Source organism: Pagrus major, chromosome 12 (assembly GCF_040436345.1).
Source record: "Pagrus major chromosome 12, Pma_NU_1.0".
Taxonomy (NCBI): Eukaryota; Metazoa; Chordata; class Actinopteri; order Spariformes; family Sparidae; genus Pagrus; species Pagrus major.
In genome coordinates, this window is record NC_133226.1 from 10,788,617 (window position 1) to 10,804,694 (window position 16,078).

The 16,078-nt window shown below is 40.3% G+C and overlaps 1 protein-coding gene across 1 annotated transcript in view; it reads right to left on the reverse strand.

The window, feature by feature from the left end:
• LOC141006034 (ephrin type-A receptor 5) overlaps positions 1 to 16,078 on the reverse strand; it is a 69,952-nt gene that overhangs the window by 24,956 nt on the left and 28,918 nt on the right. The window contains exons 4-5 of the mRNA XM_073478127.1: positions 9,571 to 9,726; positions 9,114 to 9,452 (exon numbers count right to left, since the gene is read on the reverse strand). Coding sequence (XP_073334228.1) covers positions 9,114 to 9,452; positions 9,571 to 9,726 — 495 coding nt within the window. The remainder of the gene's footprint in view (positions 1 to 9,113; positions 9,453 to 9,570; positions 9,727 to 16,078) is intronic.

Genomic DNA, 16,078 nt, shown 5'->3' on the forward strand with positions numbered 1-16,078 from the left:
CACAAGGAAAAAATGGTGCCAAAAGTGTACAAAAACAGTGGGGTGCCATCATCATCTATAAGACTGTCGTCTTCTGATGACACCTCACCCTTTGAGGTTTACATGCGCACAGCTAATTGTAATGCTTGCTGAGATTGTTGAACGTTTGACATATTTAACTGAAGATGTAACATCATAGAACACACTCACAATAACATGAACAAAGATGATTTTTTAATTTTTCACATGGTAATGTACATCTGTCGTCATACTGGGTTAGCATCACATTTTCCCCAGAGTTTCATCTTTGGAATTCAAGTTTGTTATTTACCAAAGTCCCTCTGAGGTTATTTGGCACAGTCCAGTGAGCTTTAACTCAACCACTGAAATTATTTTATGGTTCCAAAGCAGCTCTGCCTCTGAAAAAATGTTTGCAATCTGGCAACAAGGTGCACCTGTGCCTCATTAAACTTTCCTTTTATATCTCGCTTTTCAGGAGATTCTGGCAGAAGAGCCCTTGACGTCAACTATGACTCCACACATCTGGCACAGAGCGTTTGGTGTACCAAGTTTGGCACTTTTCAAAAGATAGTGCATATGTTTTAGAATTCTTCTATTGTAGTGACACAGTGAAAAGTCTACCTCTACATTTTCCACATGAGTATTGCCTACGTTCTTAAGCAGTTGGCTTTTTTCACATGTAGATTAGACTTTCCAGATGTTAAACCAGTGCCTTCAAAACTTTCTTTGGTTTTACAATGCATGTCTTTCTGTTTGATTTTGGCTCTTTGCAAAGTTTCAATTTCCATGGCATTTTTTTTTTTTTCCCCTGATTTATTCTGTAAGTTCTGAAGTGAGTGTGAGTTTGCATCAATCACTGAGCCATCCTGTTGTAACCTGAACTGTTGGCCCATCTCTCTGAGGGACAGTTGAAGAGTCTCTGACACATAAAGAGCTTTTCACCAGGCAAAATGCTCCCTCAGGCCACATCCTGATAGTGTGTGTGTGTGTGTGTGTGTGTGTGTGTGTGTGTGTGTGTGTACGTGAAAGCGTCTACTGCAAATACTAAACACCGTTTAGGTTTCAATAGCCTCAGCAGAACTCCACGGGGAATAAATCATGGCTACAAACACAGTAACTGTATCCTGAGTGGATGGTCGCACAGAAGTGTTATCTGCAACATCTTAAAAGCCTGAAACCAGAAACCGAATCACACATACACACTCGATGCTTAAATGGAATAAATGCTGGGATGCCATGATGAGATAGTGGGCTTCTTTTCCCAGCAGCTTAACTGGTAACAATACACCCAAATCTAAGTATAAATCCTCCAAAAATGGATGCAGTTTAGCCTGCTATATTTAATCAAAAGTTGAATAGAGGGTGTCATGTGGGGGCGGACAGAGTGTAAAGCCCTCTCGGATACATACTTATGCTTTTGGGTTTTGGATATAAATAGAGCTGATGTGAAATTACACATGATAATACATAAATTTGAATTTTTTAAAATAATTGATTAATCTGTAAAAGGTTTTTTCCATGTGTCAGAAATGACAAGAAAATAGTTAAAATTCTGTCATTTGACTGGCTATGTTTGCCAGATGCACAGTTTGCATTTGTATTTGTTTAGTGTAATTATCTTCATTTGTATTATACTGTTTATACAGTCATCATTATCCTTGCGCGGTTTTTACCTTACTCTCAATCACCTTGCATTGTTTGACTGTCAGTTACTCACAACGATGGCCTCCAGCACAATCTGCTTTTGCATTTTCTGATACATTTAAGTTAAAGGTGCACTCTGTAGTTTGGGGAAACTAATTTTAATCAGACTGATTTTGAATGTCTAAACAAACTAATTAAAAAAACTTGGATTTTCACAACTGTATAAAGAAACTGACCTTAAAGGACAACACCATTTCATACTGTTTTACTTTGTTTATATTTGGCGGACCCTGCCACCTTTCTAGTTTCCAACAGTCTTCTGAGGACCTTATTTTCCTCCGAGAACAGCTTGTTTATGCAGTTACGGAATAAATAAATATTTGTATTATTTCCTCATTAATATTGTCAATATTAAAAATCTGAGCTTGAATTTCTCCTCCAAAACTACACAGTGCCCCTTTAATGTATCTAATTTATATCATCCGAGTGATAATTACTCTTACACTGCTTTTACTTTTTAATCACCTTACTTTTGTTATACCTATAGTATAATTGTGACCTACTTGAGTGTTATATATTACATTACATTCTTTGCTACTTTATACTTCAATTCAACTACATTTTGGAGGCAAACATTGTTCTTATTACTCCACTACATTTATTAAATAACTTTAGTCACAAGTTAGTTTGCAGGTTACATGCTACATCAGGATACCTTTTAACAACGCTGCTCTATACAGCTCTCTGCAGAAACTCTGATGGCCCGACTATCACTTCGCTGCTGTGTTTTTATTCTTATATTCTTGTTTTTGTTTTGATATTCCTCAGTGTTTTGTATGTGTCGTATAACTCAATGCCTAATTGTCCCTCAAGTTCGGTAAACTTTAATTGTCGATTGCATTTTACACCTAAGTTCTTCTGTTTATATTTAGAGCACATTTTCAAACACAAATGTGTCATCAGATAATTTGTGCCATGTCTTCTTGCAGCCCTTCCCTTTTCACCAGCGCAGACACACTCAGATGTCCATAAATAACACCCAAAGCAGCATTTTAGTCAGCAGATGCACCTTTCTGCACAATGTGTCACCTTTTAGTGCCATGATTTACCGTCTGTGACTAAACAAACAAGTGTTTCACAATCTGACATATCTGAGAAACGCCAAAGCAGCGAGAGAATGGGAGGTGATGGAAGGAAAGGGAAGGGGTGCTAAAGGAGGAGGATGAGGAGGAGGAGGAGGAGGAGGAGGAAGGGATGGTTGACAAGTGAGTGGGTTGACAAAATGGTAAAAAAGAAAGCGAGAGATGGAGAAGAGAGAGACGTGGTGAAAAAGTGCAGACAGGCTCCCAGCAACACATTCATTTTAGCAACAAGGAAGACGTTGGAATCACACTTCCTGGTTTAAACACTTCCAGCGCGTGTTAGATCTGCTAATGAGCACCTAAACTACGGGAAGGCAGGCCACAAATGATCATGAACTTCTGGCATTTCCCCTATAATTTGCATCTGCGGTGCCACTTTTGTGTTTTTTCATCAATCTGAAGCTGAAGCTATTCAGTATACGAGTGCAGCCCTCCAGTGTAACAAGTCTGGCCTGAGATAAGAGCAGCGTTATCACAATGCAGAGCATGAGCCTCTCGGACCGCTATCTGTCTGAAGCATCACCGAAATCAATACAGACCATCAACTATCTGGTTTATTATCCTTTAACTACCCTCAGAGAATGGCAGGAAGACGGATCCACAGTCAGAATGAAGGAGAGATGAAGACACAGAGATAGATGGCTTTCTTAAGGTTGTAAAGTAGCCAAGCTGCTCTCGTCTATTCTGTTTGCAATTTAACCCCCTGCCCACCTCCTTTATCTCAAGCAACTCTTATTTTTTCATACATCTGCAACGGTGACAGCCATTTGGCAGTGTAGAACCAATCCGTCATACACGATATAGCTTTCCTATCATTTCTCAGTGACATTTCGGTCACTTAGGAATTCATGAAAGTCGTAACAAGTACACAACAAGGTGTTGATCATAAACTGAAGTCCCCCAGCTCGTGTCTGGCTGCAGACCTTTGTTGTATGTCGTCACCCAACTCTCTCCCCTGTCATCTCTCCATGGTCGTCTGACTAACAACCACATTAAATTCATAATAAAATGTTCAAGGGACTACAAAATGTACAAACTCAACCAGCCAAAAGGCAGTCTTCTTATAGAGTGAAAGTAAAAGATGTCAGATTTGAGGTAAGTAAATAAATAATAATATCAACAGAGGCTGAATTCCATACAATACAATGCATTTCCTGCTGAAGGTGCAGTGTGACTGCAAAAATGTATGCATTTGGATGGATACAGTGCCCAACAAGCTGCTCAGTGGCGCACAAAGCCAAAAATTTCTACTTCCTGGCTTAAAAAATGACCCTGATCTTCCCCTATGTGGGGCCCCTAGATCGTGGGCTCTCAAGACTTTTGCTCGTCAAGTCTTCAGATTTAGCCCCTGAATAACTGGAATAGGGATAAAAATATTTAACCGTGCGGCTCTAGTATTTTCAAATGTTCCTTGGCTGAAAATTATGATAGTAAATCAGTCATTTTGCAGGGGGTTGTGACCCATAAAAACATTTATCCACCATTTTACAGTGGCTTCTTTCACTGTGTAAGACTGTCGGAAAATGTTTTTCGGCCCCAGTGCATCACGTGACGTTGTAATTACACTGTTTGGCCACTATGTAAATCATCTTAAAAGTCACCCGGGGGCTTGTTTCAGGACCATGATACTTAAATAGTCTTGAACCAGGGTTATTAGCATCTATACTCAATGGACGACGCCCCTCAACCCCAAAATAAAGCCAATACACTTCCTGCAAACTTTTCTTCTACCAACTGTGAAGGCCCATATCCTCTCTGCTGATCTCCCAAATGTCTTGTCAGTCATCTTTAACCTCTTTCACTCCAACCTTGTTCTGGAAATCAACACCTAAAATGACATACCCAAATTAAAACGGCTTCAACCCCTTCCTCCCTATAACTATATGCATAAATAAAGTTTTGAAGAAAGCAAAATATGACAATTCTGTGTTTTTTTCATTATAGGGTGTGGAATGTGAAAATATACTAATTAGTTTCCGTATTACTTCCATTTCCATAGACCATACATATGTATACCAATGTGCATAACCGTAATAACCATCATCAATGCAAAAGATCTAGCATCTGGCACCACTTTAAGGCATCTCTATCGAAGGCTACGTTTAAAATGCACTTAAATGGATGCTACTTGAAAACACAAGGTTAATCCTCCCCTACTCTGAGTTCACTTCATTTCAGTTTCAATGCAAACACTCCAGTGACCTCACTACTTTTACATCTATGCCTAAAACAAAAGTAAGACACATGGGCAGAGCACCGGGCTGTGTGCACTTATTTTTTACCACCCACAAGGTAATGCATCACGATTCAGTTGATTAATGGCCTACAACAGTAAAAACAATGTATGGGAGCATTTAGTGTGCAGTTACCACACAGCGCTCCCACACTGTGAACAACAGGAAAAAACAAATAACCAGAAATAAAAACATAATGGAGCTGAGCTACAACAGAGGCTCATTTGATGTGCACATGAAGCTTATTGGCTAACAAAAGCCTGCATTCTCTGTGATTATTGACTATTGACTAATAGCCAATTACATTTAAAAGCTTCTTTGTTCTCATTATTATCCTATTGTGTAGAATGAACAGCTTGTTGATTAATGCCACAGCTAAGGCCATCACGGCTTTATACATAAAACATGACCAAATATCAAACATACAGACACTTGGAAGCTCAATTGGGCTGCAGGAATAGTTCTGCACTGGTTGACTTCTTTTTTTGAAATTAATTTTTACAATTAATAGTGCTTGCTAGCTAGCTACCTTATCAAAGCCTTGTACTGGTGTGAAAGGCAACATCAAAGCAGCTGCAAAGAATATGACTTGCATTTTTAAAAGTGTTAAGCTGCAACAGACCTCTGACTGTTTTTGAATGCGTACAAGCACTTAAAGTCCACCCTTCACTCTTTCTCCTCTCCATCCTTTTATTTTCCCTTTTCTTCACCGTGTCTCACAATCTCACCTTTTCTCACCTGTCCCCCTCCACCTCTACCTCCGTCCTGTCATTCTGTCCTTGTCTTTCCACCTCCACCTCCTGCCTTTCACCTCTCCTCCTCACGAGCACCAACACTTTATTATTCAGCAGGGCTTCACAGGGACACTGTGAAATCACCTATTTCACGGATCCCTTATCGAGTGTGACACTTCCCACACATCAAACGGCGGATCCTCCGACTCTTCCTCTCAGTCTCTGTCTGTCTGAGTGTCCCTGTGGCCCCCCACCTCTCGGTACTTTTGTGTCTGTATCTTGTTTTAGCCTATTTAACCCTCACAAGCAGAGGCACAGTCAAAATACACAAGCACAATCTGGATGATAGCAATCCGGGGCAAGACTTCCTCTTCCGTATGCTGGTCATTGTTTACAGTCTGATTAGCATCTTGACAAGCCCAGACAGCATTTTGACTAATCTCTATAAACAGATATGCATATGAATGCATACACTGTACATTTTAAACCAGAGTACAAAGCATACCTCCGCCAAAGCCCAACAATCCAATCCAATTAAACCTAATCCAGAATCAAATGAAAGATATTTAAATCCGCTAGATACAGATTTTTATTTGGATCCGCATCAAATTGTACTCACTCATAGATACCAGCCAACTAAATATGCCTGATTTTTTTTTTAAATCAAGATCCATGCATTATTCCCTGAGAAATTAAAGATAATGTCAAAAAAAGGCCTATTCGGCAATTCCTGAATTAATCCCTTTATCCAAATCCAAAAGTTAAAGGGGTCTATTCTAGACTGAGAGTCATCTTCCATCCAAGTTTGAGGAGTAGTTTTTGTGTAATCCCGGTCACAAACCAACCAACGAACAAACCTGGACAAAGAACATAACCTCCTTAGCAGTGGGAAAATGCTAATGAAAAGCTAAATCATCATCAGACGACAGCTGAAGGGTTCTGAGATTGCATTTCCACAAATGCGTTCCACATCTTTTGATCTCCACACAGACTGTTCACCTGCATGCAACCAAAGCCTGCTCGAATGTGATTGGTCCACACTACACCGACTACAAAAGGACACCAGAAAGCTTCTGATGCCAAAATCCTGTCCCTTGCCTACATCTTACATTCAAATTCAGATGTAATTCATGAAGACAACGCACCTATTCACATTAAGTAGTTGCTACTCGCAACCCCTCATCACATGTTGCATATTTCCAATTTTCACATGCTTTCATTTGCATACATTTGTGAGCCTAGAGAGGTCGAACACTTCTGGTATTGAACAAGAAAGAATTGAATACAGTGTGTGTTTTCCCTCCTTCTTAACTTGTTACTCATCATCACACTCATCTTGTGAGAGAGTGAGGTCCCATCCCCCCAAGTTGGGAACCACTAAGAAAATGAAGAGATCTGGATGTGATAGTTTGGCGCACTGATGGATCTGATTCATGAGATTCATATAAAGTGTACAGTTATGCGTAAACCATCTGTACCTTCTGTTAAATTAGGCCAGAGGTAAGACGTATTTTACTGAATTTACTCGGCAAGAGAGCATATTTACAGTAGAGTTAACTGTAAATGGCTCATCTGATCACTTTAAGTATTTGCTTGTGAGCACACATGTTGGCACATATGTTCTGCAATCTGTATTCCAGATATTTGGAGCAGCCAAACAGCACTATTGGTACAGCTGTTCATAATCTGTCAACCTTCCACAGCTTCCAGTGTATTATCCTATGTTTGTTTTGTGCTTATTGGTGCATTATCTCCTGCAACACCCTGACTTAAAATGTTGAATCAATAGCTATATTTGTCTGTACTGTTGTTTTTATTTCATTTTAATTGTTTTCACTAAAGTTTAATCTTACATCTATATGTATTCTTTATTTTTGTGTGCACTGTCAGCCACTGTTTCAAATATATACAGCTAATTGGTCTCATTAGTATGTTCCTCTAATATCAACAGAAAAATAAACACGCCGTTGCCACATTCATGCCAGAGAGCAGCACATTTCCTCTATCTGTGACTCCGCCAGCCATGTGTAATCTAACGTAATCCCTAATCTCCATTTGGTCCAGTGACTGGCTAACTTTAATCCAGCTACAACTCCAATAAACTGAATGCGGCGGTTGTGCAGTCTGGTGTAATCCACTCAGTCCACTGACAGCCACAGTGACAACACAGTGAGAGGACCGTCAGTGCTCTTGACTGCCATGCCTGCCTCTTTCTCTCTCTCATACTGTATCCACCCTACTACTGCTATTACCTAATATTACCAGACTGCCGATGTAGCATCTGTTCAACAAACACACTCCTTCAAAACGTTTTTTCTCTAGCCTTCCCTTCAGATGGAAGCTTAATATTTTTCCTCATTTCATTACACCGTGCGCTACCCATTCCATTACAAGCAAATAAAATAAAGCACACGAGCACATACCTCCTGTAAACATAAAAATGGGCTCTCAAAGCAGAATTTTAATCTCCATTTAAAAGGAAAAACCAACAAAGCTTCGAATATTTACAACTACGGGGAGCAGTTGGATTCTTTCATTGTCTGATATTAGAGTGGTCTTTTATGTTTGGCCACTGTGCCGCTCACTTTAGTGTTATTGGTTTAGGACCTTGCTCAGACATGCTTTATAAAATTGCACAGATTTTCTAAGCTGCTCTGGCATCGCAGATAATAAAGTATCCCCAGCAGCTACAAGTGCAAAACATTACACCAGCTGAAGTTTCCTTTTCAGCTCAGAGTTGATCAATAATCACGCTCCCCAGACTAAATTTAACATGTAAAGTTGCAAGTCACCATCAGCCTGATTCATCATTGTTGATAGGCATGCAGAATAACACCTGCTACCACACAAGAAAACCCCCACGCACAGACAGCCTGCAATTCAAGAGCTTTCATTATGCCACCGATTCCTCCAGCAAATCTTGTTGATGAAATGCCCTGCCTAATTGAGGGGACCAAGCTGCTTTTTCAATGACAAATCTGGATGCAAAAGCGAAAAAGAAAAAGCTTTCCACTGTGCAATGTTCGCTCGTTCACTGCAGGGATGGCGCACGAGGGAGAATTAATACGGCGACAGATTTGTTGGACAAATACTGTGATAATTTGATCATCTGGTGTTTTTGTTATCAAACCCAGATAGTCACGCCAGGAATCCGACACACAGGTTGGACTGTGGCAGTCCCAATAAAGGAGGAAAATAAAGAATCATGACAAAATGGTGATGACTTCTTTTGGGAGAAAGTTTAAATACTGGGGGAGAAAAAACAGGCCAGCTGTGGTGCTGATTGGAGAAATCCTGTGGAGGCTGCAATTGTCAAAAAAGAAAGTATTGACATTTGTGACAGATCTGGCGCAACATACCTGCCTGATTGGTCGTCACATTAAGTGACACATACTGCTTTGCATGGTCTTTGGCCAGCTCTGACACCCCGTTGACAGCCTCCAGCAGGAAGCTGTAGTTGGTGTGTGACTGCAGGTCGGCCACCATCACTGAAGTGTTTGTAAGGCCGACGCGGCGCGGCAAGAAGCGCACGTTCGGGCCGCATTCTTCCAAGCCCCTTCCGTCTGGAAGAACTCGTCTGCACAGGATGTTGTAGCGCACGTCCTTCCTGCCGCCTGTTTCCATGGGGACGGACCACTCCAGGAAGACGCTGGTCTCATTGACATTGGAGATAGCGTTGCGTGGGGCAGAGGGAGGGCCTGAAAGAGATGGAAGCAACATCTGTAATCTCACATTATCTCCAAGAACAAAAGCACATTGGTAAAAACTGTAAAGATGAGTAGTACAATCAAATGTATTATATGCAAATATCCTCACGTGTGCAGGCCATATTGGGAGGGTCGGAGTCAATCTTGTAGTATCCGTCCTCACAACTGCAAGCAGTGGCTCCCGTCTGCCTCGCCATACTGTGGGGCGGACACTTACTACAGGCCAAAGACTCCAGCAGCGAGCGGTAAAACCCCACTTTGCACACTGAAAGACGAGGAGGAGGGGGGTGAGAGGACACCAGGGGTGTTTGGGGTTGGATAAAGAAGAGATGAGATGATAAGAGTAGACATAGGAATGGGAAAGGGGTCATGGGGGGAGAGGTAAAATAAAAAAAAGTGGTGGAGAGAAAAAGCAGGGCAGCATGGTTAGTTCCTTAGGAAAACGAAAAAATGAGGTCAGCATCAAAACGGTAGGAAAAAAAAGATTCCCTGGGTGGTTGTGGTTGTTTTGAGGATCCTCATCAATGATGCTACTGTAGTTGGAATTAAAAGAAACATTTGTCACCTAGTTTTTGTTGTCACATTTGCATTTTTTTTCTTTGTTCCTTTTGATTTCTTCTTCTATCCCTCAAGGGATTATTCCTTTTATCCAACCTGTGCACCATGCCCTTTTCGTCATTTTTATTATCTTAACCGACAAAGTTTATTTTTCTTGCTCTAAGGGGGATTTCCTTCCCTCCCTTTCCTTTCTATAATTTCTTTATTTAATCTAATCCTTTTCACCAGGAGATTTTGCTTACCCGGTGGACATTTCTACATTGAAAAGCCCCAAGTACATGCGCATGCGCTTAACAGCAGTTAACGCAATGTCTTACTTTACATTCATGTACAAAACTGCTCCTGTTACAATGTCCTAGAAGCTTCTTGTTGGCAGCGCACAGTCTATATAGTTCAGGTCAATATTTATGACATTATAAATTAAACATTACATGTGTTGAAATTACATCTTGACGTCGACCACATCAAGGTGCAATATATAAGAATTGGCCACCTGTTGAATTCATACTCCAAACAAATAGGGGGCAGCACATCATCACGGTAAATGCTAGCTGCTGCTAACTGGGGCTACCATTAGCTTGTTAGCTCAGTTAGCTGTGCAGCTAGTTTGACTACAGGGAGGAGTTTATACCACTAGCACAGGAGCTTTGGACTGTTGGGAGAAAGAGGTTTTCAAGCCCAGGGCTAGCTGTTTAGCATGCTAACTTCATTAGATATCTCTGCAACACAGTACATAGACGACTTTGACATAATGTCAACACCGTTATTTCTTCACATTCTGTTGATAATTTTATTTAATTTTGTCTTAAACCTTCAAACTGCCTATCACCCAGATTTCTACTAGAAATCATCACTGAAATCCCGGTTGGTGCTCACTGAGTACAATCTCTTACCAACAATCACATGTAGGCATAACAATATATAGATTTGCATACTATCATTGGATGGTGTCAGGTTAACGTGAAACAATCTTCAGATGTTTTTTTATATGGTCAAATAATAGCTAATCAATTCACTCCAAATGTGTACCGTACAGTGGGGACTTTCCTTCTTAATCATCATCAGAATTTAAGTCAGTGATGACTTGATGAAGAATTTGCTCACAATAATGTAGCCACCCAGCCACATATGTGAAACATATACAAATACAATAAGCACAGAAACACACATCATCTCTTTTCCTCCCACACAAACAAACAGTCTGATGGCTGATCTAAGTGGGGCAGGTAGACAGCAGGGTGACACACTCAGAATGTTAACAGGCTAGAATACATCAACAACCTTTGTCGCCATGGCTGCGCCCTCAAGCCAACCAATCACCGACTTATCACGGCATCGTTTTCCTTCTTGATTTTTGCTGTTGCAAACAGACGGATACAAATACACACAAGCGGTAGAGGATGAAACACTAATGGGATGTTTGACTTTTGATAAGAAAGTCCATAGATTACTGTACCGTAGTTATTGTGTAAATGACAAATGTATGTTTCTTTGTCACTGAGGAGAGGAGAGGATGCCAGAGAGAGGAGTACACTAGACCAAAGAGAGTGTTTGTCCTCCAAGGACTTGAAGGTTAGGAGCCATTATCCTCAACCATTGTTCTCAATGTGGCTGTTGTGGAGCCCATTCAGGCTCTAACTGTGATTAAGAACTACATAATTAAACTTCAGGTGAGACGACAGGAGGAGAAAGAATATGAGGAGAGAAAATACAGGAGGGTAAACAGGAAATGAGATAAGAAAAGGGAAGAGAACAGAAGAGAGGAGGAAGAAAGCCGAGTTTACAACGGGAGATGAGGAGCGAAAAGAGGAGAGAGGTTGAGACAAAGGAGGAGTGGAGGGGAAGATTTGTGTGTGTGTGGGTGTGTGTGTGTGTGGGTGTGCGGTGTGTATGTGTGTCTAAGGCGTTAGGCGGCAGTGGCTCTGATTCCCCTTGACGGAACCTTGGTCCATTGTCATGGAACATTAGGCCTGAAAAATCCTCCCTCTGCCCTGGATCGCTCGTGTCTCACCTCTGAGACACACACACACACATGCACAGACACACACACACCATCGTCTTTGTGTTATTTGTGGACACCAGACCAGAACATGCATACTGGGGACCACCATTTCTGAGGGGTTGTACAGCAATGGAAAAAAAAAAATTATAATAATTAGGCAGAATCCTGGAGCACACACACACACACACACATGCAAAGACACACACACATCTTTGTCTTTGTGTCATTTGTTGAAACCGGACAAGAAAATGCATACTGGGAACCACTATTTCTGGGGGTTGCACAGCACTTAAAAAAAAGAAAAAAAAAAAGAAATCAGGCAGAGTCCTGGAGGACACACACACACACACACACACACACATGCACACACACACGTGCTGGAAGCCTTTCATTAAATGTATTTGGCATGTAGGATGCCACACATAGCCTAATTATGAGTCGTGGCTCAAGACTTTGCTTTTGAGGCATTCACACACTGGCCTAGTTTTCAATGAGCTGATAGTAATACATTGAGTAATTCATGCTCACCGGAGCACAGACATTGATATTTGCCTTTAGGGTTTATTTTATTCAGAAGTGAAAAGATGCTTTATTTTTGCCATCCTTAAAATTTTTGTCCTGTTTTGTTAAAGGGCTAAATGCAAAGAGCTGGGTCCGGACCTAATGTACTGATGGATAGGGCTGGGCTTCAAATAATATCACAACATTTTAAGGCTAAATCATGATACAAGATTTAAATATCGATATTTTGAAACCTCCTCAAAAGCACTTAGTAAATAAAGACTGGATGACAAAATTAAATATACATATACCTCAATACCGATATTGCGAAAATATTGTAGGGACGAAATATTAACACAATTACATTTTTGATAAATAGTCATCAGTAATGTGGATATAATGAGTAAGTATTTCAAGTCCTTACTGAGTAGAACAGTCTGGTAATTTCAGAAAATTACATCACTTTACTGTAATGCAGCCTTTACAACCAGGAAAAGAACACTGCCATATTAAGATGTAACAATATCCAAAATCTAAGATAACAATATAATATCCATATAGTGGCCAGCCCTAGATGGTTACCTGAAAAATTTACATTTTGTATTATTATTTACTTCAATTCATGTGTTTCAGCCTACAACCTTATCACATTCTACACAAGTATGTATGTGCGTGTGTGTGTGATGAGGGATGAAGCATTCAGGGTAGTAGGACACACCTGATCCTTTGTCTGCCTCAGCCCATTGCCACACACACATTTATGGTTGCATACAGATTTATGGCCATAGTCTGGTGTCTGGCTCTCCTTGACTTCATCCTCCAGACCTCCATGGTCAAATCAATAAAAATGGGATGGCAGCTCATTTCACATATACAGACACACGGGCACACATGAACAGTGAAGTAGAATAAAGAGGAGTAGTGAGAATGAAGCAAGAAAAGGCACTGATGAATAAAAAAAAAATAAAAAAAATCTTGCACATATTAAAGATTTGAGATAGTATGCTCAGATATTATGCCAGTATAACCATGATTATCTTTATTTATTTATATATTCTTTATTTTTGGTGCCAAGCTCTCACCGCCTGGTGTGTCTGTGCTGAACTCCCTAAAGATCACCTGCCAATCAAACAGTATGCTGTGGGCACAGTGGGATACTAATGGCTCCTTACGTGGATTTCCTGTTGATCAAGATTTGAGTTTTTTCTTTTTGTCTTTTGGCCACAGTGTCTGTAAGCTGTCACTGCTGATGGAAACTACATTTTTTAAAATGTATTCTACACTCACCAGGAAGACATATTTGCTGAAAAATAGATACAAAGATAAAAGCCTGGCAGATAGATGCAGATAGACATTTCCTGATAATGTGTTGACAAAGATTACCTGACGTGTTTTGATTAAAATAAAGTACTGCATTTCTTTTCCCTGGAAAAAGTTGAAAATGATTGTCAGAATGATATAAACATTTGCAATTAAAATGTGCAAATTGGTGTGAAAAAAAAATCCCCTGCATGCCACTTCAATGAAAGTCAATTCCAACTGACTAACAAGCATCAACAGAGTATATGGTAAGGTATTTATAATCATTAATTCTAGCTCATTTCCATTTACCATAAATAGATTATCCATGCCCTACAGGAAAAGTGAACGCACAACAAATGTGGAAATTAACTTAAGGCATGTATTGTGAAATTTGACATGATGGCTTGAATGCAAATGACTAGTTATGTCAAGCTCCATTTTTGACTGTTTTGGCTTAATTATGTGTGGAAGGTTTTACCACATGCAGAGGAAAGGGGTCATAAAAGTCATGGCATCCAGCTGAAGGCTGAAACTGGGATAAATTAAAATGCCACAGAGAGTGAATAAGAACATGCATGTCCTTCATGCGTGTGAAGGGTAAAGTCGTTGGTGTGGCTGTCAGGACGAGACCAGAAGACATGCACGTTGACTAAATGTCCTTTAAAGGGCAACTGGATGACTCTACATGTGACTCTGTGATTACTGCTTTAATTCAAACTGTAGTTACTATCTACTAATACCATAGTGAACTCATGGTTTTTACTACAAATGACAGATCCATGCTCTTATACACATGCAATGATTTGAAGACACTTTATACTTTGTGTATTAAATAGCTATTTTGCATGGCTTTATGGATGGTGACTTTTCCTCTGGAGCCATCATCATGTCTAAATTTTCATACGTGTCCATTTCATTTGTTCCTCACTGAATACCTGCAGCACTAATGACTTCCCATCTTGGGATGCAAGATACTGGATTTTTGATAAGTTGATATTTTCCGACTTGTTTTGGCCAATTTGCAGATGCAAACATTTTTTTCCACATAATTGCAAGAACATCTCCGGGTTATAGAATTAACATGTTAGACATTATTACACATTCACAGGGCAAAATAATCTCATCATCTTATCACATCTTATTCACTTTAGGCTGATGCCAGTATTTCATTTTACAGCCATTATGGGCTGATACTGATTTTGCCTATAATACTGTGCATCCCTATTCCCATCAGCCTCTGCTGTATTTTGTGCTACTTTAGCAAATGTTTGCATTTTCACACTCTACACCAAGAAGTGAGCATTGGAAACCTTACCTGCTAAAAATCACCACGTAAGCACAGTAGTATGGTAGCGTGCTGATGTTAGCAGTTAGCTAATTGCAGCCCTAATGGAGACACTAGTGTGGCTATAGACTCTTAGTCCTACTTTAAAAGATTAAACAATGAACTGTCACCTTTTCCTCCCAAGAAATAGAGCTAAATATGGAGTCAAATATGACCTCTTCGTGGCAAATCTGAATGTTCCCCAACCTCCATCTTTGGTTAGGTTCTTTGGTATTTATCTTGTTAGATGTCCTACAATGAAACATCTCCAGACGCAAGGGCAGGCAGGCTGTTAGATGTTTGGAGGTGCTTTAAGTGCCTTGAAGAGGCACACCCACTCACACATACATCTTTATATCCGAACACACACAATTCCCCTGGTGAGATTAGTTATGGTCATGGCTGGCTGACTGAAATGGCTCATTCCTCATTGTGAAAGCATTCTGAATAGACGGCGTTGGTGGTAGTAGGTTGTGTGCACGTGTGTGTGTGTGTGTCGCCCTTGGGCAAGCTGTCTTTCTGATGCCACGCAGCTCTTAATGCACAGCACAAAGGGTAATAGGTAATTAATATGCAATACACACTAATGTGCCTGTATGAGATTGTGTGTGTGCGTCTGCGTGTGTGAGGTTAATACGTAATTAATATGCATCACACACTGGCATCCCAGGCAATTAAGGATCCAGTGGTGTCCGTGATGCTTCTTAACGAGCGTCCTCTTTAATTGGAAACATTTCATTGTAAACATGTTGATTTATATGACTGGCTGTCGTTTGGTGGGATTAGAGGGAGTAAACGATTAAGGCGAGTACATAGAGACGTACTCGAAGAGGGTATAAAACACAACTTAAAGTTAAAGACCCCATACTGTGTATCAGCAGCACATTAGATCTAAATTCATTTATGTGGCTAAAGGCTCGCTATGGATCC